The sequence below is a fragment of the Podarcis raffonei genome, chromosome Z (genome assembly GCF_027172205.1).
Source record: "Podarcis raffonei isolate rPodRaf1 chromosome Z, rPodRaf1.pri, whole genome shotgun sequence".
NCBI classification, from domain to species: domain Eukaryota; kingdom Metazoa; phylum Chordata; class Lepidosauria; order Squamata; family Lacertidae; genus Podarcis; species Podarcis raffonei.
The window spans coordinates 3,849,080-3,874,631 of record NC_070621.1 but is presented as its reverse complement, the minus strand read 5'-3'; the positions used below and the strand labels follow the sequence as shown (position 1 = coordinate 3,874,631).

General features: G+C 44.4%; 1 protein-coding gene across 7 annotated transcripts in view; it reads left to right on the top strand.

The window, feature by feature from the left end:
- Window positions 1-23,931, top strand: part of GOLGA2 (golgin A2) — a 47,060-nt gene extending 23,129 nt beyond the window's left edge. For all 7 annotated transcript variants that reach the window (XM_053373534.1, XM_053373535.1, XM_053373533.1 and 4 more), the window contains 20 exons: window positions 3,005-3,043; window positions 4,919-4,981; window positions 5,158-5,251; window positions 6,226-6,332; window positions 7,532-7,590; window positions 8,477-8,618; window positions 10,232-10,321; window positions 10,456-10,563; window positions 10,701-10,791; window positions 12,221-12,567; window positions 13,769-13,882; window positions 14,488-14,712; window positions 15,177-15,276; window positions 15,367-15,455; window positions 16,642-16,795; window positions 16,915-16,982; window positions 17,722-17,824; window positions 20,209-20,315; window positions 21,543-21,714; window positions 22,009-23,931. In XM_053373534.1, the coding sequence (XP_053229509.1) occupies window positions 3,005-3,043; window positions 4,919-4,981; window positions 5,158-5,251; window positions 6,226-6,332; window positions 7,532-7,590; window positions 8,477-8,618; window positions 10,232-10,321; window positions 10,456-10,563; window positions 10,701-10,791; window positions 12,221-12,567; window positions 13,769-13,882; window positions 14,488-14,712; window positions 15,177-15,276; window positions 15,367-15,455; window positions 16,642-16,795; window positions 16,915-16,982; window positions 17,722-17,824; window positions 20,209-20,315; window positions 21,543-21,714; window positions 22,009-22,256 (2,520 nt within the window). In that variant the 3' untranslated portion in view covers window positions 22,257-23,931. The remainder of the gene's footprint in view (window positions 1-3,004; window positions 3,044-4,918; window positions 4,982-5,157; window positions 5,252-6,225; window positions 6,333-7,531; window positions 7,591-8,476; window positions 8,619-10,231; window positions 10,322-10,455; window positions 10,564-10,700; window positions 10,792-12,220; window positions 12,568-13,768; window positions 13,883-14,487; window positions 14,713-15,176; window positions 15,277-15,366; window positions 15,456-16,641; window positions 16,796-16,914; window positions 16,983-17,721; window positions 17,825-20,208; window positions 20,316-21,542; window positions 21,715-22,008) is intronic.
- Window positions 23,932-25,552: the final 1,621 nt, after the last annotated feature.

The following is a 25,552-nucleotide window of genomic DNA, read 5'->3' as shown; positions in this document are numbered from 1 at the left end:
GGTGGCCACTTGTGAGGGGCGCTTAGCTCCTGTGTCTTGCGAGCGGCAGGAGCTGGCAGCAGTGGGACGATGAGTGGCGTGTAAAGGGGCTCCGGAGAGAGGCAGGCAGCAACAAAGCCCCAATTGAGCCTGCTTAAAATGGCGGCCGCTTGAGCGATCATGCTGCTGCTTCTGCTAGCACCAACCAAGAGGTACCAGTGAGAGGGAAATAATGCTGCTGGCACCAATCAAAGGCCAGCCCCCTTCCAACGCAGGGCAGGGAGAAGCCAGGAGGAAGTGCCACCGTGGTGGTGGTGGGGAATGGCGCAGCCCAAACGATCAGAATCAGATCCATGTGGCGATTCCTGGACCGTCCGTGGCCTGGATCCAGAAGGCAGTTGGGCTGGATCCGGCCCCCAGGCCTTAGTTTGCTGACCCATTCCTTGGATTTATGGACTCCTCCTCTCTGATGTGGCTGCAAGAAAGGGATTGAAATTGGAAGTGAAAGATTACAATTAAGCACAGTTCAGCATGGCATCCAAACTCTAAATTATGAGTATTCTTAGCTGTGTTTGGTTGAAACAAACCAGCTTCCTTGTTACGGTTTGAAGTTGGCTTGTTTCAACAAGCCATAGTTAAGACTAAGTCCAGGTTCAGATATAATGCTTAACTGTGGTTAGTCTACAGTGGAAGCAAAAGTGTGGAACTTCTCTTAGTCATGCCAGAGAAGGGGGGGGGAGTGGGGAACTCGGAGACTCACTGCAGCTTGTTCCCATAATAATAAACCATGTTTGCATGAACAGGGCCAATGTATTGAACAGAAACACACTGATTTGGGGTTGAAAATATACACTAAATTCCTTCATTTCAGAATTTGATTTTTTGGAGAAAGTATTGCCTTATAAGAAGTATGACATGAGTCTTGTGGAGAAATTGGTTCGTAAATTCACAACACAAAAAAATAGACATTTCTGTGCTTGAGGTTTTTTCAAACTTTCCTTAATCTTTCCTCACTAAACCTAAGGACATGAAATTTGGTAATTTTATAAAATGAGGTTCTGCAGGGAATTAAATGTATTACTGCTTCTGGCTTGTATTGCAGCCACCTATTTACCTAAGAAATTTATGAGCCACCTTTCAATGTAAACTCTCCAGGTTGTGTTCAGCTAAAACAAAAAACAATACTACAACAACAACAACCATCAGTGTCTATCCAGTAAACTAGATTGAACTGTAAAACTCTCAGTTAAACTATTCAACATAGTGGAATGTTTGGGCTAAGGCCTTTTCAGTGCCAGGCTAAAAAAAATAAAATGTTCTGAGTGGCAGCTGGGTGAGTTACAAATGTGAGGCCATGTGACTGAGGAGGTCCTCTTGCTGGTCACTGCCCTCTGCATTTCTTATTCACAGAGGTGAATTCATCATACCTGTTACACATTTTAAGAGAGCTCTGGGGTCTAGATACTGTTGGGAAGGAGATTGATCTGCAAAGTTGGGTTAACTGAGCAAAAAGAAATGTGTGCTGGGGAAAGGAGTTCCAAAAGGGTGTTACGGGAATCCTACCAGTGCCTCCCAGACAGCCTACCTGAGTCAAGGCCACACATTTTCTCACTAGGAAGATAACCTGAAGTCACTTTTGCAGTTGTCTGGTCACTGTCTAAGATAGCTGTGGGACTCCAGGGAATCCATTAATGTTCGTAAATCTGTCTCCTTACAGAGCTGCTCTTTGAATTAACAACACAGGAGTCACATTGCCTTTTCAGAGGAACACTTTTCCTACTATTACTTAGATCTCAGCCTACTGTGTGTTTCCCTTCTTTTTATAACCAGGAAGGGGGAACAGACAAACTCAAGGCTCACTGTGGCTTGCTGCCATAACACTAAATGTGATTTAGCCATGCATCTAAAGCCTGCTGTTGTGTCTTGTGTCCAGCACCACAGGTCTCACTTGCCTTTTTGTGTATGTTTTGCTCCCCTGCTGCATTACTGCCTGGCGAAATTAAAAAAGCACTTCCACCAGTAGTCAGCATATTATTTTTGTGTTCTTTTTCTGCATTTTAGCTCGTATTCTGCAGCTTTACATGTGTTTACAGAAAGGCAGGGTGGGGTGGAACAGGGAAGTTGCTTTTCTGATGGTTTTCATATACAGTGGTACCTTGGTTTATGAACTTAATCCATTCCAGAAGTCCGTTCGTAAACCAAACCATTCTTAAACCAAGGCGTGCTTTCCCATAGCAGTGGCGGACTCAATTTATAAATGGAACACACTCAACAGGAAGCGAAACATGTTCTTATTCCAAGGCAAACCAAACACCTACTTCCGGGTTTGCAGCGTTCTTAATCCAAACTGTTCACAAACTAATCACCAAGGTACCACTGTATGGTCAGTTGAAAGGGAAGTGCTTCCCTAAGTATCTGAGGGGTCTAGTGCTACCTCACAGGGCTCAATTGTTCCAAGAACCATTTTGTATACTACATTTATTGGACCAACTGTTTGCTATGTTTTGATCTGTCCAAAAGTGCCTATCTACAGAAAGGTTCTGCACAGCTTAAAAACTTACTGTCCCACACAACAGCTCATTCAAAAAGGTGGTATTCGAACAATGGTGGATTCTCTCTCTTGTCATTAAACATTTCATTAACCCATCTTTTGCTAACCTGCGGTCCTCCTGCTGATTGGCTATGCTGACTGAGGCTGATGGGAGCTAGAGTACAACAACATCTGTAGAGCATAATGTTGGCAACCCCTGCATTAAACAAACCTTAGAAAACTTCTGTGGCAGCATTTAAGAAAGCAATGGGAAACAGTATTTATTTAGTTAGTTAGTTTTTGTTGTGAAAAATAAATGCAATAGTTGCTTCTTGCATTTATATCAGGAGTTTGGGGGTTGTTGATTCTAATAACTTGTTCCAAACATCCAGAAGCCTTGGAGGTATACTTGGTAGTATAGCTTAGCATACTCACACCTAGAAGCCCAAGTGACTTGCTGTTAATGTTGATGCCTTCATTTTGCTCTTTTTGCAGAAGCAGCAGAACCAAGAGATTATGAACCAGCTGGAGAAGGTAATATGCACTGCTTGAGAGACATGCACAGCTAATTCATTATTCACACCAGGAGAAGGAAGCATAGTATACTGTTGGAATGGGTGGCACTGATTCAAGCCAACACTGAAAAAAAAGATTTATGGAAATGGTTCCATTTAGCAACACCTAAGGAAGAATATCACCTCACCTTGTTGCTTTCCCCTGCTGCTTGGATAGCTCCATCACCAGTGCCACATAATCCTGGAAGCCGCTGGCTGTTGGTTGGAAACACACCATGAAATAAGAGCAGTCCTCCTAGTGAGCAGCTCATGTGTGTATTGCCTGTCGTGTGGAGCCACTGACACCTAGAAACGTTTGTAGGAGCTTTACCATGAGAACCAAGTTGTAGTTAAGATGCATCTTGGTCTGGATGTTTAGACAGTGAGTCACCATAGCATAGCATAACCATCAGCATTTATTCACTTTTCACTCGAGTTTGATTTTTGTTAATGGTAAAAGGAAAATAATCTGAAGTATCTTCCATTTTTGTTGTTTTGGGGTTCACAATGCTGGCTCTAACATCCAACCCCGTAAAAAGCAGTTGTTGTTGTTGTTTAGTCATTTAGTCCGACTCTTCATAGACTGAGCTAATTTACAGTGCAGTCCTACACCTGTCTACTCAGAAGTTCCATTCATGTTTTTTAAAAAATTGCTTACTCAGAGGCTTTATCCCTTTCCAGCTGAATGTCAGGAACCCAACTCTCAACTGATTTTTCTTTTTACCTCGCAAAGTACTTTTTCCACCACCCTCTCTGGCTAGCTGTACTCACAGCCAAACAGAGTGAGTATCCAGCCCAGCTACACCACTCTTGTGGAATTCTGTGGCACATCATCACCAGACTCTGGTAATCTGAGCTTTTCATCACATCCAGGTAGGCCATTTTGGCCAAGCCACGCCCATGTGCCTTATGCCTGACTTTATATACAGCTTCAGGTGTGGGGTAGGTAGAGATCTGGCTGAGACAAAAAGAGCTTGGGACAATCATTGGATAATTGTTGCTGGCCAGCTGACTGTCAGGGATGTGGGTGGCGCTGTGGGTTAAACCACAGAGCCTAGGACTTGCCGATCAGAAGGTTGGCGGTTCGAATCCCCGCGGCGAGGTGAGCTCCCGTTGCTCGGTCCCAGCTCCTGCCCACCTAGCAGTTTGAAAGCATGTCAGAGTGCAAGTAGATAAATAGGTACTGCTCTAGCGGGGAGGTAAACGGTGTTTCCATGTGCTGCTCTGGTTCGCCAGAAGCGGCTTAGTCATGCTGGCCACATGACCCTGAAGCTGTACGCCGGCTCCCTCGGCCAATAAAGCGAGATGAGCGCCGCAACCCCAGAGTCGGCCACGACTGGACCTAATGGTCAGGGGTCCAGTAAGAGCTGCTCGACAGTGGAATTTGCTGCCAAGGAGTGTGGTGGAGTCTCCTTCTTTGGAGGTCTTTAAGCAGAGGCTTGACAACCATATGTCAGGAGTGCTCTGATGGTGTTTCCTGCTTGGCAGGGAGTTGGACTCGATGGCCCTTGTGGTCTCTTCCAACTCTATGAGTCTATGAGTCCCTTTACCTTTAGCTGACTGTCAGGGCATCAAAGCACCTCACACTACATGCAGGGGAACAGCTCACCTGATATCAGGTGGCAGGTGGGTGATCCCATCCACTTGTCAGTCTTGGGCTGCAGGGGTGGGGGAAGAATCTGGCCCACTGGCTGAATCTAGTTCTATACTCCTGTACTAGGGCTTATGTGCAGCTGCAGTGGGTAGACAGTACGCGTGAGACCTTAATGTTTAGAATGAATATTGGTCATATAAGAGGAAGATTGTAAATCTAATATGGTTTTGACGTTGCTATTTCTATGTCATGTTTTCACAGGAAAAGAAGGGGTTTGAGCAGAAATTTTCAAAGGAACAAGCAGCATTGCGAGAACAGTTACAGGTAAACTCTATATTGTACATCAGCCCCCAATTAACATTTTCTGACTGCACACTGAAGTTTATGTGTGGCAATTTGTCTATTTCTGCTTCTAGTTACTTATCCTTTCAGTGGTTGTTATGACATAGGAATTCTAGGCAGGAAGTTCTCCTTTAATCCAGTTGTTCTGTGCTTTGAAGGTCCACATTCAGACGATAGGAATCCTAGTTTCTGAGAAATCTGAGCTGCAGACAGCCCTTGCACATACGCAGCAGGCCGCTCGTCAGAAAGCAGGTAGGCAACACCCTAAGCCTTCTGGCTAACAAATTAGGTGATGTTCTTGAATATTGCACCAGTTGACTTAAATGAAACATTTTTGGTAAGCTTTGGACTCAGGAGGCAGTTATGCCGTTGATTTCGTCATTTGGCCTGTGGTTTGGCTGTGGCGGTAGGTGCTCTAGGCATTGGGAGAAGTGGGCATATAAGCTTCTGTAGACTTCCTGGAAATAGACTGTTTGAAACCTTCCTCAGTAATCCTTTGGAAACAATAAAATAATAAAACAGACGGAGATAGGTCAAAGACAAGAAAGTAAAAATACTAGTATACTGGACCTAGCATTATGAAAATTATAAAATGAGTTAAGTTCTGAACCTTTCACAATTCTCTTATATTCCAAAAAGCTTCTGTAAAAAAGCCTATACAAGGGTATGTATTAATTATGGATACATTAGCATAGCAAATTCTGACATAATAAAGGAGATACAAATCTGATTGTGTTATGGAAAAATGGGGGCAAGTTATCACATATTTGGAATCTGACCCATTGAAATGAGTCAAGCCAAATAAGCAGAAAACTATGTTCGTACTAACTGCCTTAGAATCTGTTGCTCTCATGTTTATTTGCTGTTTTTATGCTAAGTAAAGTTTTTATGTTAACCAAAATAAAAGTGAGCAACTGGTGAGGGTAATTGTACATTTACTTATTTTTCTTGTTTGTGAGGAGGGACGGAGAGTTATATTTCAGTCTTTTATGTAGCCATGCTGCTGCATTTTGCACCACTTGCTGTTTTCCAGACAGCTTCTAAAACATCTAATCCAGCAATAGCCAGGGATGGGTAACCCTGAGAAATATTGGAGCATGATAAATCTTGGGCAGATTCAGTTGATGGCTGATTGGCATTGGGGGTTGGAGCATAAAGTGATGGTCGACTCCTGCCACTTTGCTTGTTGGGTTCTATTGCAACATAACCTTGTTTTACTTGGGCAGGAGAAGCAGAGGACCTTGCTGCACGGGTTCAGTCTTCTCGTCAGAGGATATCTGAGCTGGAGCATACCCTTTCCTCCCTCTCCACACAGCAGAAGCAGACAGACAAAGTAAAAATTCCCTATATGTCATTCTTTCTATTATCTCTTACATTTGGTGCTTCCTCCTTTGGGAGGCTGGACTACATTCCGCCCCCAGGTGTTCACAGAATTCCAGTAGACACCTCAGGTGGGTGGGTGGATGGGTGTGGAATGAAATGAGAGTGCCTGTTGGTTTTGTTTGGATTAATACGCTTGGCACTTTGTTAGCTTTGCCAAATGGCCTGTCTGTCAGTGAGACCCAGAGGCATTGTTCTCATTCAGTGGTTCATTTTGGCATTGTCAACCATCCCACTGTCTCCATCTCAGTCTCAAGTCTAATTACTGATGTCAAGTGTAGAGTCTCTCTGTGCAGATAGAACCAAAACTTTGTGTCAGATGCTATTTTGGGTCATAGGCAGACATATCCTATGGTTTCATTTGGTATACAGGTGATAGTGCTACAGAGAGAGGTGGTCTTGGCAGTCTGCATTTTGCTTCAAAAGAACTCAAACCTGCAAATTATTGTTTTTAGCTTCCTGTGGTTTATGTTTGTTGGATGGAGAGATCTCTGCTAAAAATAACCCGAACGTGTGACTAGAATAACAATATAGTCTACAAGTCTGTTTTAGAGCAATGGCGCAACTTGAGTGGGTTGCAAACTTAACGTATTTTTGGAGATATTGGCAGGTGGGGAGGGTTGCACTGGGGGACCATTTGTCTATGAAGGACAACTGTATGGATGTATGACATGCCCACTTATTCTTAGTTTTTGGAAACAAGCAAATCTTCATTCCTCATGGTTGCAGAGGTATGTTTGAAAGTGCAGTCACCAACAAACAGACAAAATGCTTAAAGGGTTCAAAATAAAAAAGTAGAAAGATTATGAGTCTTCATGCCATTGTGGGATTTCCACCCTATTTCCTAAGGCTATAGGTTTAGGTCTTTTTCAGAGACTGGCTCTCACTTAATTGCCTTTAACGTGTAATATTTATTCGTGGTATCTCTTAATAAGCTATTAATAGTATCTGGCTGAATTATGTAAGTCCACTGAAGGCTTCAGGGACTGTTCCAGGTTTGAGGGAGCCCTTAACAATGGGCTTCCTGGGGGGTGTTGTTCTCCCTAAACAGTGGATGCTAAAAAGTTAGTGATTCTGAACTGCACTGCGTAATTCCAAGATCCAAGAACCCTAAGCTCCCTCATTGATTTCTGTGTTTGTTGTTGTTGGCAGCATAATAAAGAGCTGGCAAAGGAACGAGATGCCCTGAAACTGGAACTCTACAAGCAAAGGTGGGGTTTGTTATTTTCCCCGCAACATTATTATCCAGTTTTTCTACTTCCGAAAGTGGATGACTTCCATAGCACTTCCCTCTCTTCTATTAACCCACTAGCCTAACCTACTTCACAGGGTGGTTGTGAGAGTGAATGTGGGGATGGGTATGAAGGAGCCATGAGCCTAAGTGCCTTGGCGTAAGGGCAGAAGAAATATTGTAAAATAGTTTAAGGACTGATTTAGATGAATATATGGCAAATGTGAGATTTGAGCTAGGGTCTCCTAGCACACCCCATTAGTTCCTATGCTGCATCAGATTTCTCAGCAAGCTGCTATCTCATAGCCTTGACACAACTGTGATGATGCTGGCCAAACGTAAGGATTGGAACACAGCCATGCCCACAACATGCTTTCCTTGCAGAAGACCCCTAGTTAAAAGAGTTGGGGGATAGGAAAGATCCTTTACTTAAATCTCTGGAGAGCTGCTGCTTATCAGAGAAGATACTAGTGGGCTAGCTGGACCCAATCGTCTACACTGGGATAAGGCAACTTTCCCTCTGCTGCCTCTGATGGAGTTTCCATGAGCAGGTGGGGCTTTTTTATTTGTAATAGTTGTGTTGTAGAAGATATTTTGGTAGCTGTGGCTTTTTCAGCCTTTCATGAAAAGCTGCACCTGGGGAATGCATACCAACTTTAAATGACTATTAAAATGTGGGAGGCAACTGGCAACCAGTGCAGCTGTTTCAGAATAGGAGTTATATAAGATTGGCCCATTGAAACCCTTGCTACTGCATTCTGCGCTAGTTGCAACTTTTGGATCACTAGCAAGGGCAGCCCCACATAAAACATATTAGTAGTCCATCCTGAAGGATACCTACTTGTTGTTTTTCCCCCCTCCTGTAGTAAAAACAGTGAAGAATTCAAGCAGCAAAACTCTGAACTGTCTGAGAAGCTGCGCACCTTGATCTCTGAAAACTCAGCGATGAAGCTGGACGTGGAGGATTTGCACAAGAAACTGGAGATGGCGGAACTGATGATTCAGCAGGTGATGGTTAGGTCGCTGGGAATACTGCTGCCTCTTGCAGCGCAGCATGTCATATAGTTGTGGAAGGGTTCTGAATAAAGCTACTCCTTACTCCCAGCACTTATCATGGTATTCTTTTAAATTTGAGGAATGGTCTTTAGCAAGCACTTCTGAGCATTGAAAGGAAGCCTGGCATTTGACTATCTTTTTTTTCTACCAGTGCTTCTTGACCCATTAATGCCTCAGCTCACATGACCAATAGGTATGATGCGTGTTGTAGTCCAGCAACATCTGGAGGGCCACAGTTTCCCTATCCTTGCCTAGAGGTTGTGCTCCTTGAAGGTTCTGAGGGAAGGGACTGCTCTTGTGAGAAATTATTCTTATTTCAAGCTGATATGGATGTACATCTTAACTGGAGTTCTCCCAAATGGAGAGCTTCACTCAGCATATTTATCCACTTTTTCTCTTTTTTTCTCTTTTTTTAATAATATTTTTATTAGTTTTCAGTTACAATAATCCAATAATAGCCTCATTATAACAATGCCAAATTATAAAACAATTACTAATCCCAATCATTCAGATGCCAAATCGTATAATTTAAGTGGCCTCCTGCATGCTAGAATTGATGGTTTGACGATTTACTTTATTTCTACATTCCAAAATCTTATTCATCTCAATTACACTCCAGTCAAAATAGCAACCCTTTATACAACAACTTCAATATTAACATCCATTCATATTGACACATTAAATGATCATAAATCTATAGGTGAAGCATTCAATCTATATCCTTATTCCTCCTGTGTGTGACAGTTATTCTGCCCGTGGTGTTCCTTCCTGTCCTTATAAAATATGTCAATCTTTTCCCAGCCATTGCTGCTCTCCATCATGTCTTGGGCGAAGCTAATATCCCATTGTTGTGATTTATCCACTTTTTCAAAGCATTTGCACTTGTGGGTACTGGATTGCAGAGAGAACGGAGGGCATGTGGATTAAAATGTAGATCACTAGGTGTGGGGGAGAGGGTAGTAGCCAAGGATGAAAGAGCTATGATGACCTTTGAAGTTGCAAACCATGGCATTCAATCCCAGCGTCTGTTCTATAGCCATGAGTTCTATAGCCATGAGAAGCTTGAAAAAGGAAAGCTAATTTTACATTTTTTATTTTTACTTTTTACTTTTTTTTTTTACGTAAAAAAATAAAAATAAAATAAAAATACGTAAAAAGGGAATGTGTATTAAAGGTATAAATATGGATGATTGTCAGAGACGCTGAAGGAAGTCCAAAACAGCTATGATTTGTTATATTCGAAATGAAATGTACAATTTGATGAAAACCAATAAAATTTATCAAAAAAGAAAAAAAAAAAGAAAAAGGAAAGCTAATTTTAACTAATTTCCTTATGAAAATTTTCCCTTGTGCTTAAGGAGGGGAAAAAATGCAATTCTGGCTATTCTCTCCCCCCCCCCCCATAGACATGTTAACCCTTTGTCTATAATCCATGAGCTAGATTAAAAGGCACTGTAGAAGCATCCTCTTGTGGACTTCTGGGGTGGGGAGGAATGAACGAATGAATGAAAAGTGGCAAGGGATTTCAGTGTTTACCATAACCATTTGTTTGATTCTCTTGCCAGTTTGCAAACCAGCCAGGAATCCCAGATGCCACTCAACAGCTGCAAATGGCACTTGAAGAAAGAGCAAACCTAGAAACACAAATTGCCCAGGTAGGCCCCTCTGCCATGGGTTTTGGGATGTGGCCTTCATAGAAGAGTCCCTTAGCTTCATTCCCAGGAAGGGTGTTTTCTTTATTCACAGTATTTGGCTTATGCTTTCTTTTTTCTCTTTGCTTGCTGAGCAGATGTCTGAGTCGATCCAGCAACTGCAGACTGAACGGGATCAGTATGTGCACAAGCTGAAAGAGGAAGGGGGAATCTGGCAGCAACGAGTACAGTTGCTTTCTGACCAGGTAAGGACAGGTTCTCCTGCACTAAATAGCAGGCAGATATCTTTCTGGTAATATAACAACGGAGAGATTTACTTTCTGCATGAAAGACATGGAAGGTTAGCAACACTAGTCTTCCCTTTCCAATTCCTGTGGTGTAGGTCCAGGCTCTGACAGAAGAAAAGGACTTGAGTACAACTCGAATTCAGGAGCTGGAAGCCAATCTGTCAGAGTTGATCAGCAGTCAGTCCGGTAAGGTTCAGTGTTCAGAAACTGCAGCTTAAAGCAAGGCCTTCTTGCATACTTAGCCATTACCTTTGCCCCCTAAACATACTCTGTTCCACACAAGCTCACCTGTTCAATCCCCTGTCTTTTTACTCTGTGCTGTAGCACAGTGATATGCAAAAGTTCCGACGATCAATTCCTGGCTACTCCTTTATACATACTTATACAGTGGTACCTCGGTTTTCGAACATAATCCGTTCTGGAAGACCATTCGAGTTCCAAAACGTTCGAAAACTGAAGCGCAAAGGGTGGTCTGCAAATTTAATAGAGAAAATTGGCACAAGATGTCGGACATAACATTATGTTGGCTGACTGGGAACAGTTAGGGACCACAGGTATGAAATTTACGGAATGTAATGCCTTAAGAGAGAATATTATGAAAATGATATACAGGTGGTACATGACACCAGTCAAGCTTGCAAAAATATATATATTTTTTGAAACTTTAATAAATATTATTTAAAAAACAAATTTAATAGAGAAAATTGAGAAAAATAACATATACACTCAGCGGAAGCCATTCGACTTCTGAGGCACCTTTGGAAACCAAAGCGTTCATCAATGGAGATGTTCGAAAACCAAGGTACCACTGTATATGGATCTGGTTGCAGGTGATAGGAAAGACTCCATTAGTTGCCTGGTTAAATTTCCCCCATCTTATCAGTAGAGGCTCTCCTCTTAATCCTTTTGCAGAAGATTGACCAACATTTCTCTCCTCCATCTTCCATTCTTAGGTGTACACCTTTAGATGTCGTGTGCCTGCAGCAAATGTGTTTACACCTGCATGTATCCTGTAGACACACATGTGTTAGAGCACCTTGATTTGTCCCTGCTTCCTGTGGAGTGAACACTCCATGGCAGATTTGGGCTTGCCTTTTGTTTAAGGCAGTGATGGCCAGTCTTGGCCCTCCAGCTGTTTTTGGACTACAACTCCCATCATCCTTAACTAACGGGACCAGTGGTCAGGAATGATGGGAACTGTAGTCCCAAAACAGCTGGAGGGCCAAGTTTGGCCATCACTGGTTTAAGGCAACAAAAGGGACCTTTTGGTCAAGCTAATTCTCCACCCTTTTATGGTTTTTCTTGAAGGACAACATGGCCAGACTACCAAGTTTGTGTGTGTTAAATTTGAATGTGCCACAATCACATAGAAAGCTGAGGTCCAATTTAAGGGGCAAAGGGAGCTGACCCAGCCCCACCCCTTTAAAGTGCTTTACATTTGGCCAGGCTCACTTACATTATAATTGCCTGAGCAATGGGGGGAAAGTGCCTGAGTTGTGTGTGCTGGGGGGGGGGTAGTAAGCCATGGAAGAGGGCTCTGCACTCCTCACCTAGGCACTGCTTTTGTTCCTTAAGTTGGCCATGAACAGTCTGTCTCTCTGACTTGACCTTCTAGTAGTGAAGCCCCTGGAAAGTGATCCTGCCCCCCATTCGGGGCCCACAGAAGCTGAGCTGCGCTTGCAAGAAGAGCTCACTCGGTTGCAGGAGGAGAAGGAGGAGCTTCGTGGGCAGTGCCAAGCCCAGATGCGGGACAATGAGCAGCTGAGCCGCCTCAATCAGGAGCAGGAGGAGCAGCTGCAGGAGTTGGAAAAGACAGTGCAGCGCTACAGTGAGGAGGCTGTGGACAGGCAGCAGATCCTGGAGAACATGCAGAGTGACAAGGCAACCATCAGCCGAGCCATGACTCAGAACCGGGAGCTCAAGGAGCAGCTGGCAGAGCTGCAGAATGGCTTTGTCAAACTGGTATGTTCCTCCTTGTGGTGAGAGGCAATGCTACGGATGTTTGAACTCTAAAAGGAAGCCATCAAGCACCCAGGGAACCCTTGTAGATTGCTGCAAAGGTTCTCTTTCCTCCGCTGTTTCACTCTCCCTTGGTTGTCTCTGTTCCCTGTTTGTCTTGAGCAGGGGTCAGCAAGGTTTATCTTGCCTGGGCCAGATCAGTCCTGCAGAGATCCCTCCGTGGGCTGGATTGTGAGTGCGCACGCCTGTGATTTCCAGCATCTGCGTAGATGCAATTTCTGGCACCGTGCTGGTTTAGTGCAGCGCGAGAGCAGGCAGCTCAGTTTGGGGGAAGCTCGTGGGCCGGTCAAACGACTTCCACAGGCCACTTGTGGCCCATGGGCCTTAGGTTGCTGACCCCTGGTCTTGAGGAACCGTGTCTTTTCCTTGGTAATGGTCTTTCCCTCGTAATGGTCAACAATTTCAGTCTCCTTTTGTTTCTGGCTAGTGCTGACTGCCTACATTAGCCTGAAATCTGTGATGTAAAAACCAATCTTATTGCCCTAATAGCTACAGAGGGAGACTTGAAACGACTTGCTCACAAACCTGTGTATTTATGCATTAAGTGAAGTAGCCTTCTGTTTGGAGAGCAGTGGTTGCCCCCTGTTCTGAGTACAGCACGCGTAAACCTTCAAGTCTTCTGAAGCTTTTCCTATGTATGTCGCTAAATGTGTATGCTTTATCTTTGAATCTCAAAACAAGTATGCTAAAATATTTTAGCTAGCTGTACACAGGTTTCATAATAAGTCATACATGACTGTAGTTTTCAGATAGGAAATATTTAGTTTGCAGACAAGTATCTGAACCTTAAAGTTTCAGGGAGAGAGGGAGGAGCTTAAACATTAGAAGTTTAAAGGCTCAGAAAGCAGAGGAGTTATGGGTGGTGCTTCTGTTAACCAGGGGTGAAACTGCTGCACAACTTCCTGGCCTAAAAAAAACCCTGTTAAAATACCTTTATCCTTAGTCCAATGCTCTTAAGGCTCTTTGCCTTTCCCCCATGGTTTCCTTCTCCTTCATCCCCTACCCCCTATTTTAGGTTGCTCCCAAGCTAATATGATTTCTGACGGGGATGCAGAAGGTTCCATAACAATACACTGATACGTACTTCACCACCACTAGGGAGATTTGTGGCGCTGCCTCATTTGGCTGCCTTATGTCTTCACAGACCAATGAGAACATGGAGGTGACGAGTGCCTTGCAGTCAGAGCAGCATGTGAAGAAGGAGTTGGCCAAGAAGATTGGAGAGCTGCAGGAGAAGCTGGCAGAGCTCAAGGAGACGGTAATGCTCTGGCTGGGGTACCACTGTGAATGAAGGGAGCCAGTAATAGGGCATGTGGGGCCAGGGGCAGTGGGCTATAGGTGGCACAAAGCAGTGGGGTGAGGTCTTCTCCTTGCATACATTTCCTCAGGTGCTGAGCTGTTTTCCTTGAGACTGTCTTAGGAAATTACTCTTGCAGTTCCTGAGGTTAGGCTACATAGTTTAGCCATCGGACTGAAATGAAGAATAGTGTCGGAAGAGCTTCTCTACTCAGCAGAATTCAGAGCAGCATGGCTTGAGTGGAAGAGAAATTACTCTTGACGTAATTTTGGTTTTTCAAATCCAGTCTGTGGTGTCTGAAAGATTCCAAAAAAAAATTCCCACATCGTGATTTTTGCAGAGCACATGCACGCATTGTGATTCACGATATATCACCACATCAAATATTATGAAACCATTACCACAAGGTGGACTTTGGACTGGTTTTGGACAATATTGATACATTGCCAAGCCCTACTGAGGTGGGGGAGAGAAGGGGGATTGTGTGTTATATGTGTGGAGAGAGAAGAGTGCACCACCTCTGGACTGCTGATTAGGTAACCAGCTTATTTCCCTCCCCACCCTAGGAGGCTCAGAAAACACAGGAGGCTCAGGCCCTTCAGGAGCAGCGGGATCAGTATTATGCCCACCTCCAGCAGTACACTGCAGCATACCAGCAGCTAGCCACAGAGAAAGAGGAGTTGCACAAGCAATACCTTCTTCAGATGCAGCTCATGGATCGGCTGCAGCATGAAGAGGTCCAGGGCAAGGTGACTGTGGAGATGCATTTCAAGGAGCTGCAGGAAGCCAAGGTAAGAGTTGGAGCTTGGCAGGACTGGTAAGCAGGGCTGTGGAGGTTAAAACTGAGTAGGTCCAGGAGGATTCGGTTCTGCTTGGTCCTGGGCTGCAGCTGCCCAGGTCATCTGAATTATGCACCAAGTGAAAAACAATTCAATGTTAGGAATAATTAATGCTGACATGTGTACAGTTGTGTGGTATTGCATAATTCTAATTGTGCAATTGGGCCTTTGCCAGCTTTGAGTGAGAGCTTGGGTGTGGGTTGCAAGGTGACAAGTGCCTGAGGTAGGAGCTGACATACTGGAGATCCCAACTCTGGTGGTTGGATGTTGGAATGAGAAGGGCTTTCCAAATGTTTGTTTTTCTGGTTCTGGGTCAGTAGTTGTAGAAAGGAATCACATGAAGCCTTTGTGTTGTGTTGGGTCAGTGTACTTTTGTGGAAGAAGCAGCCAAAACATCTGTTGCCTCTTTCTTGAAGGAAAGCCTGGAGATGATTTCCAAAGAAAACAAGGAGCTGCAGGCTCAGGTCAGCCAGCTCATGGCAGAACTAGATGCAAGGATGCTTCCCAGGGCACAAGGTGAGTTGTCTTTTCCATTAGCGGGGACACGGGGGGGCTGATCCTAGCAGGATGTTCTAACTCCTCTCTGCTGTCTTCCTTTGCTCACAGGGGATGGAGTGGAAACCGAAGAGACTGTCGAAGAGCTGAAGACTCCTGCCCTTACCATCCCAGATAATTTTGAAAGTAGAGAGGAAATGGTGAGTGCCTGGCAAGTCTTTGTGGTTTTCCATGAGTGCTTCAGGAGGTGAGGGGAATAGGAATGGTGGGCAGGGAATATCTTGGAAGCTCAGAGATGCAGCAGCCCTGAAGTTCTGTTCAAAGACTTTCAGCTGAATACTTCTGGCTTCCTAGAAATGTGTTGCATTTCTGGATTTATCTTCACTTGACATTAAACGTAGATTAACTTCCCCATGCTTTTAAATTGGATTATTTCTCAGCCTATGCTTGTGTCTCCCTCTCTGTTCTCCCCACCCCCTTGTGTGCCTCCAAGCAAGCCAGAGCAAGTAAACATTGGACTCCCAATTAGTTTCCCACTTCAGTACTGGATGGTTCCAGACAGGTTAGCTTCAGAGACAAGAAGGGCCTCTGTAGACTATTTTCACATGTAATGTGTCTCAGCAGGCTTGCAGAACGGTTTATCAATTGGGTGTGTTTTTTGACTGTCAACTTGGCAAAGTCTCTAAAACAAGAGATGCTGAATTTACTGAAATCATTCTGAATGCAAATGCAGACAGGCACATCCAGGGGGCTCTAGTTTTGGGGCTTAGGACAATACCTCAGCATTACCAATCCTTACAACCCAGGCACTTCCATTTTTGCTGGCCCACCTAGATGACAAAAGACCAGTGCAGACTTTCCAGTCTCTGAATATGAATATGTCCCTGCCTCTTTCCCCAACATACAGCCAGTACATTCTGCATTACAGGGCCAACCTAAGAATGTGCTGAATTCTTGGAAAGAGTAGCCCTGGAGTTTCAGAATTGGGTAGCATTATGAAGCCAACAGTTTTGAATTGGTATTAGTTTTATCTTAGTATAGTGATTTTTGTGCTTTCAAAAGACCCTCTCCACCTCAAGAAAAGGCCTGGAGCATATTTTTTCCAACACTAAGCCAAAGTTTTAGAGGATAGGTATAATGAAGCATAAATGTGCCTACAGAGCTGTGGAAATACGAGAATGACTCTGATGAAATGAGCTACAGATAAAAATGAACCTTCTTAAATTTCTAACCCCCTTGCAACATGCTAGCATTGGTTTGATTGTACACTTATTTCTCTTATTTAAAACAGCTATAATTCTTCAAATGGTCCCCAGGATATATTTTTATTTTTTACATTTAACAACACCCTTATGCTAAACTTCAGCATATGGAATTGCATCTTAGGTGGCTTTCTTGACATCTGTTATGTCCCAAGCGGAAACTGAGCGAGAGGAGATGAGGCAGCAACTGTCTGAGGAGAGGAGGCAATGCAGAGGCCTCCTGAAGCAGATTGCCATACTGAGGAAGGAGCAGCAGCTGCATGTTGCATCTGGGGGAGGTAAGCGTGCTCCTGTGTGTGTATGTGCATATTCAGGTGTCTATTTGGGTTCCAGCCAGGTTGGACCACAAGGCCATTCCTTCTGCAGTCGCTTAATTAAATTACTTGACCCTTTTCAGATTCTGCCGCAGATTCTGTTCCAGGTGAGGTTCACGAAGCCTTAAAAAGTGCCATGGAGAAGTTGCAGGTGCGTGTTTAATGCTTTTGGCTACAAACCCAGACAAATAGCACATGTGCTAGTTAATGCAATACATCTTCCAGCACTTTATGAGCATGTTCATGTGAAGGTCCCATCACTGATGAAGAGCCTTTGCAATCCTGCCTTTGCCTATTGAGCTGTGTGATGTTGGATGGACTGTTACTGGCTTAGCCGTCTTTGTACTGTAAGACTTCCAAACAGCTATAGTAGTTCCTCCATTCCCCAAGATCACTATAATAATTAGCACTTAATCAGATTTTCACCATGTAGGTTCTCTTCTCTCTCCCTGCCACAATCTTTTGTGAGGGTGAGTGACTAGTGATTCTGCTTTGGAATCAAAAGATATTTTGTGGAAGAATCAAGCCAAACCACACTTTGTTTATTGTTGATACACCTCACTACGTTTTGAGTGTATATGTTCTTAAGAGAACTGATCTGAAAATCTTTAGTGTTCTAGTGACTTCTTCCCTTGGAAAGCAGCAGCAGGCTTTTCCTCCTAAGCAGTCAGACCTGCTTGGGTAGAAGGCTTCTGCTGCTTTCTTTTCTAGAAATAAGATCATTTTACCTTCCAAGGGATGGTGCCTATCTCCCGCCTATCGGTGAGAAGCTGCCCTTGTGCTGATTATTGCTGTGGTAGCGCTGGCTGCTGTGCCAGGAGCGTTTGGGTTTCTTCTTCCACATGGGCTCCCTAACATCTTCAATGGTGACTGGCTGTTGTGCTTTCTAGTCTCGATTCACAGACCTGATGCATGAGAGGGCAGAGCTGAAGGACCGGGTGGAAGAGCTGGAACATCGTTGTATACAGTTGTCTGGAGAAACGGACACTATAGGTGAGATGAATTCAGTGCCCCTCTCCACGTTTCACTGAGATGTCTGGGGAAGTGTGACTAACACTTTGATATAGATTGTGTGGCAATTCTCCCATAGGATCCCGAAGACCTTTTGTTTACATTTTAAAATCTCAGTTCTCACGAAGACAAAGGAAAATGCAGGCAGCCTCCAGTAGTTAGGAATTACTACTCATCACCCACCTATCTAAACCATTTTACCTTCTGTGTATCCCCACACAGAAACAACCAAATAAAGGTCTTGGGAGCAGACCTACAGAGTATGTAGGAAGCAGCTGGTATGCACCATCCTAGTCCCTGTCTAGTCTGCTCTCTCAGCCAGCAAAAGTGGGTGCTGTTTGCCTGTGTCAGTTTGCTTATCCTGTAAGATTCCTGCCTGCATGTCAGAAAGTGTGCTGATTACAGTGTAGGGTTGGCTGAGTGAAAACACCTGGACTGTGGATGTGGTCCAGAGCCTTCCTTATTATAACAGCAGGCCCTGTCACAGGCAGGCGGGGTCATCCCCAAAGGGGACAACACTTAAAGGTTGCCACTTTGGGGAGCCGCAGGGGAAGAGGAGTGTCAGTCAGGATACGTAGGGCCGAAACTGTGGGACACGGCATGTGACCCTCACCCATGATGAGAACCTGGTTGAGGGGAAGTTTGGTTTGGCGTGGTTTCCCTCGAGTGAGAGGCAGAAAGAGAGTAGTTGTAGATTCACCATCTTCCTCCTGATGGTGTGCTATGCACATACTATTGGGCCTTAAGTTTACTATCTTTGGCCTGAATCTCTCAGTTGTGATAGATGATGGGTGTCTGGGTGTGCAGGTAGCAGGGAGTTGTTAAAATGCTGTCCAGTCTCAGCTGTCATGGGCAGAGGAAGATGCCGTTCAAGTACCAAGGCCTAGATGTTTAATCTGTGTTCCTCATTTGAGTCCTCTCCTTTGGAAAGTACTAGTAGCGTATCCACTGAGCCCTCTGGTTTGGTGATGCTGTTACTGAATGCCAGATTGGTCTGTAATAAGACTATGTTCATCCATCATAGATGAACAGACTGATCTGACGGGCATTACTGAGACTTGGGTGAGTGAACTGGGTGGACCTGACCTTACCCAGCTTATGCCTACCTGGGTACATGATACAACACTAGGCTATACTACCAGGTGGTTGAGGGGGAGGTGTTGATATTGTCCATAAAAACATTATCTCCTTGACCAGAAAACCTCTTGATTTTGGGACAGGCTTAGATGATCTGTACCTGGTGTTGTTTAAGAGAGGCAGATTCAACTTTCTGCTGGTCTGCTGGCCACCCAGTTGCCCAGTAGCATCCCTGATCTGGCTGGCCAAGGTGATCTCTGGGGTGATGGAGAACACCTGGGTGTCTCCAGTAACCATGTGTAGCTACCATTGGGTCAGCTATGGATCTATCTCCAATAGTCTTTGGTCTGACACACCATGCAGAGCATACTCATGATACAGTCTTTGCCCCAAGCGATACGAGAGACTGAGAATAAGGGGGAGTGCAGTCTTACTTCCTTGTCATGGTGAGATCTTTATCCCATTATGTTTGGATTGACAATGGCCATCTCTTGCTTAAGACTAGTGGGCCCACTTGGATGGAAACTGATGTGTTCCTGAATGCTCTGTGGGATCTTCCTGTGGAGAAAGCCCAGGTCTTGCTATGGAACAGACAGCTGACATGATTGCTTCTGAATGTCCTCTCTGGCATTATGGATCTTGTGAGGTCTCTTGGTCTTCTGAGGATCTCCAGGCTATGAATCAAGCCAGACAAAGACTGGCATGCAAGTGGCACAATCCCACTCTGAAGCCAACCAGACACTGCTTGGAGCACATAATTATGCTCACTACGTGGCAGTGCAGGCTGCAAAACAGGCTTATTTTGCAGCTTGCATTGCATCCTGTAGTAGCAGGCAGGCAGAGTTATTTATGTGCATCCCTCCTTCTCTCCCTTTTAGTTTCTACCAAAATAAAACATGTAAATAAGGAAATAGTGGAAAATCTTTAGGCTTCAGAATTCTTGAGCTGATTGGTTTCATATGGCGTTTTCTAGCTGAAAGTAAAAGGCAGAATACATACATTTAGCTGCATTATGGTTTTTCATCTTTGTTCAATGTTTATAAAACTTCAGTAAGTTGCTGGTGGGAAACTGTTCCCTTCTTCCAAAAGACCTATTGCAACATGTGGATTCTGCTAGATTTCAGAACGTACCAGAAGCTTTGCCTACCTTGTTTTCTTTTTCAAGGAGAGAAGGAGGTGGGGGCAACCCCATTTCATGGTTGCATGTATATGTAAGGGTGAATGTGGAGCTTTCAGCACCACCCTTTGAACAGACTTGCTAAGACTCACTTGTGTCTCCTGTGTTTCAGGTGAGTACATTGCCTTGTACCAGAGTCAGAGGGCTATCCTAAAGCAGCGCCACCGGGAGAAAGAGGAGTACATCAGCCGACTGGCCCAGGACAAGGAGGAAATGAAGGTGAGCAAGGGATCTCCTCCCTTCCCACCAAGGGCTCTTTCTGACACAGTACCAGAAGGGAGTGAACCGGGTTGGCTGGGGTATTGTGAGTTTCACACTGTTAATGAGGGCACCAACCACCCTTCGCTCCTGCACCTGGACTGCAGTGCTTACTGAGGCAGATCTCTGATTGAAGGAGGGTCCACTGTCTTTATTTACAGTTCCTGGCACACTGGAAGAAGACCCTTAGGCAGAGTCTGGCTCACCCCATTTAAAGGAGTAAACTGGTCTCCTGTTGAGCTCTGGGCACCTGTTGTTGTTTGTTGTAATCTGTGACCTTCCTGAACACCTCTGCCTGCCTGCATGCACAAAGCCACTTCCACTGCTTACAAAAAGGTTTCTTAAATTACTTGGAGAGCTTTAAAAGAGGAGTAGACAAATTCATGGAGGACAAGACTATCAATGGCTATTAGTATGATGGCTGTGTTCTGCCTCCACAGTTGGAAGTGGTATGCTCCTAAGTTACAGTTGTTGGGAATTGCAAGTGGGGAGGAAACTGTTCCACTCAGGTCCTACTTTGGTCCTTCCCATAGGCATCTGGTTGGCCACTGTGAGAACAGGACCCATCCAGCAGTCCCTTATTATGTTTTTATATGTTTCCTGTACATAGATAACAGGAGACAAAGGGGAAGGAGAGGTTTGGGCTTGATAAGAAGGGTGATTCAGAATCGTGCACCTCAGATGAAAATAAAACATAGTTGACTTTCCTTGGTCAGTTACACAGTAAATTAAGGTAGAACGAAGAAGTAGTGGTGGTACAAGCCTGGATCGAAGGGGAAGAGGACACCTCCAATGTTGCTGCTTTAGCTCTAAAGAAAGTAATGTATCTGGAAACTTGCTTCTGGGAGCACCAAGGTTAAAAGTCTTTGCAAATCAATGTTAATGCCTTTGTGCTCCTGGTGGTGCTAACCCACTTGGGTCTATTATGAGAACACAGGAGAGGGTGATGTTGAAAGAAAGCAAAGGAGAACAGTGAGCATGTGCAAAGCAGAGGCGATATAGATGAGCAGAAAAATTAAGGACCTTGAGGACTAGAAGCTTGAATGCTTTAAAAGCTGCCAGGAAAAAATTCCAGGGACACTGGAAGAAGGAAACCTATTCATTGTAACGGGAGGTGGTATGGTGCATGTGGGACACACAGGTGGCTCTTGCTGATTCCGTTTCCCTTTTTATACTGCTCCATTGCAGATGAAGTTACTGGAGCTCCAGGAGTTGGTGATGCGCTTGGTTGGGGAGAAGAACGAATGGTATATAAAATACATGGAGATGGCTCAAAATGTGGATCCCCAGTCTGACCCCAAGAGTGAAGCTGCTCTTACAGCAGTGAGGCACGTTGAGCTGAATGCTACCGATGGTGAAGGTGAGCAGTGGTGACAACCAGTGGGGGAAATAGCTGCTGTATCTTCATGGGGAGTTCTAAGCTTAATTTCAGTATCTTGGTTTAGCCCCAGAATTTGAGAAGTATCAGTAAATGTCTCTGTTTTTGAGCTTGGGCAGAACTACTTTCCGCTCTCCACAAGCAACAGAAACCATTTACCACACACTAGGGTTGAGGAGAGAGTTTTATAGGTTTTGTGTGTGAGACTTCCAGGAAAACCTGAGACCAAACATTTCTCTCTAGAAGTTAAACAGTGTCTGCTATCTTGCTTCCCAGGGTTGCGAGAAGTGAGTTTGGCAGATGAGCCAGAACTGGAATCCACAGCTTCGCAATCCCACCCATCACACACTGACAACAAAGCTCCCCAGCCTGCTTCACAAGACCCCACCACCAAGCAGATCATGCATCTTCTACGTGAAATTCAAAACCCCCGGGACAGGCTGGGCTCCCTCTTGCAGAACCCCTGCATTCCCTTCTTCTATCGAGCTGATGAGAATGACGAAGTCAAGATCATGGTGGTGTAACTTGGCATGGAATCTGCAAGGACGTAAAGTGCCCCGTGTTTTCTGTCCTGTAATCTTCGGTTGCAGCAAGTGTCACACATGGTGGTTGAGCTCAGTGGAATTTGAGTGCCAGGCATCCTGAGCTAGTCTTCCCCTTTTGCTCTTCCTGAGCAGATAATGTAGGGCTGTCATGTGAAGTTCAGGAGAAGACTTTGGTTCTCCTGGCTTCTGCTTCAGGCAGCCAGTCAGTTTCCTCAGTCAGTGACTTTTGTTCCATTTGTCATTGTAGCCATCAGCTCAGCACCTTTCTGTTAATTTATTCCAGGTTTAGATGGTTTGGATCCTCTTTGCCCCTTACCATAGATCTCTGTCTTTTTGCTTTATTGCACAGTTGGCCTCCTGCCCAAATTTAACAGCCATCTTAATCTCTAGCTTTCCTTAAAACAGAGAGCTCTACAAAACATTTTCCTTTTTGTCTAATGGCTTGGGACAGGCAGCTCAGGGGGAGAATCTGTCTCCTGTTACCATTTTGGCGTTGGCTTCTGGCTTTTTGGTGCAGATGATCTGAGGATGGGATGGAAATGTGGCTGCGCTTTTGAAGGTGACATCGTTTGCTGTCTCTGTTGGATGGTTTTAAATTTTTTTTTAAGATGGGGAAACCTTTCTCCCCTCTTCTTTTTTAAAGGAAATCACTGAAAAAGCATACTTTTATATTCATCTCTGGAATTTCAACTACCTTTAATTGGATCTCCTTTCTTCCTGGTTGGGCAGTGGATTATTTTAACAGTGAGCAGGGTTGTTTGAAATAATTTTTTTATCTCCTGTGGTTCTAATACAGAACCAGGCCAGAGATTTCTATGCAGGAGGGTGTGTATCATATGTTGAGTGAAAAAGGCATTCAGAGCAGGTGCATGAGGGAGGGACAAAGATTTGCCCCATGTCTAGCTTGAATCCTACCTAGGAGGCCATCTATGTGAGATAACTTTGTACATTTGCATACAGGCAGCAGAAGTAGCTGGCTGGTGACATAGCTGCTTGTTTGTGACCAGGGTCCTTCCTGGAGGTGAAAAGTGCTAGCAAGGTGGATGAGTATTGCTGCTGCATTGCACCTCCTTGTAAGTCATATTGCCAGTCGCTTACATAATAGATTGTTGTATCTTCATCAGAGCCTTTCCAGTAGAACCTGCTAGAAAAATTCCATCCAAAGGAAAAGCACACAGGGAAGCTTCTTAAAATGTAAGCTTCATCCTTTGCCAGTTTTTCAGGAGAGCACGATTGTAGACTTAAATCACTGCACTCTTCCAGGAGATTGGCACAGCTGTGATGTCAGTGTTACTCCCTCAGTGCATTGTGTTGGCACTACAATGTGGGCTTGCGAGCTCCTGTTTGCACGAATGTACATAGTGTATCTGTGTAACATTTTGTATATACCTTGAATAAAGAGGAGAAAAGTCTTTGGGCAGAATTTCGGGCTGCCAGAAGTCATCTTGTAATCTTGTATTTAAAAAAAAATCAAATTCAGTGGCGGGAGCCAGGAATGTGATTTAATATGGAACATTGTGAAATATTTATTGGGTGTCTGGTTTCTGGGAATGTGAAAGGAAAACCTTTATTAGAGAGAACTTGCATTCTCTTGCAAAGATAATTTAATCCTGTTACAAATTTGTTCTTTCTGAATAAACCTGTTCCACCTATAGCACACTGTGTGTGGTTCTTATGTTCTACAAAAGATGAACAGTTTCCCTTATTGTGCAGACATGATTGAGTTGTATGCATGTTGCATTTTGTTTGTCCTTGCTGAAATGGACAGCCTTCACCATTAAACTGTGCTTTTCTCCCAGGAATGGGAAGAGAAAAAATCTAGTTGCTGCTAGGGCTGGGCAATGTACAGTGGTACCTCGGGTTACAGATGCTTCAGGTTACAGGTTCCGCTACCCCAGAAATAGTACCTCGGGTTAAGAACTTTGCTTCAGGATGAAGTGGCAGCGGGAGGCCCCATTAGCTAAAGTGGTACCTCAGGGTAAGAACAGTTTCAGGTTAAGAATGGACCTCCGGAACAAATTAAGTTCTTAACCCGAGGTACCACTGTATCAATATTGTCCAAAACCAGTCTGAAGTCCACCTCGTGGTAATGGTTTCATAGTATTTGATGTGGTGATATATCGTGAATCACAATGCGTGCATGTGCTATGCAAAAATCACGATGTGGGGAAAACCGTGAGTTTGGTCATTGCTCCTCTCCTCATTCCTGCTGCCCCTCAACTCTCCTCTGCCTCCTGCAATGAATGATAAGAGCAGGTGCTGAAGAAAGTAGCCTACCTGGGAACTTTCCTCATGAGCTTCTTGTTTTAAGCGCAGGCGCCAGGCGGTTGAGGGAGATGCAGTCCGAGCCAGCTCCAGGCTTCTTGCTGGGAGTCCCTTTTCCCTTCCTTCCTCTTTCTTTGGGCTATCTCTGCTTGCCCACAAGACCCTGACACCCAAGCCATACCGGGGTCCTCACAAGAGCAGGAAGCCCTTTCGGCCTCGCTTCCCCAGACCCCCTTCCAGTTGCCCAGCCCTGCCATTTGAACTGCTGCTGCCCTCAGCTGGGGCTCTCTTGGAAGCTGCTGCTAGTCCCGTGGAAAAATAAACTGGGCTATTCTGAGTTAAAATAAAAATAAACCTTGCCCTCTTGTTTAAGTATCCTTAAGTATGTCTCCCTCGTGTCTATTAGGGAACATTTTTTCACCTTACCTTTGATATCTATGCTACTAATTACTCCTACAGCTTTAATTTTTTTGAAAATGTGCTAATTTAAAAATTACCTGTACTATAAAATAACAGCCATAGCAATATGTTAAAGGGAAGTTAAATTTTGTAAGTTTTAAACCCCTAAGTAGTAGCAGTTGCCAGGGGATTACCCAGTTTGCCTCTACAGAGTTCCATCCTTATTTCAGACATCGTTCTGTATCGGTATATCGCAATGTTTAGCTGTTGATATATCACGATCCTGAAAACAGACATCGCCCAGCCCTCATGCAGCCCTTTTCATTTCTGGCCTCGGTGTATGTCAGATGCTCATTTCAGTCTGTCAATCTCCACGCCGTTTCAAGTAGCAGAACCTTCTCTTGTTATCTAGGACAGTGCATACAAGCCCTGCTTTTCCTGTAGATACTTAATGCTGTTTCCAGTCCACCATTCTCTTCTCATTTTTACATAGCGCTATGCTGTTTCAGCCACCCAAAAATCCTAACTGCACCTCTAGTGGTGGAGCCCCAGAATTGTACAAAAAGGTACAATGGAACTACTGCGCTTTATTGTGGTTCTTCTAAAGATGG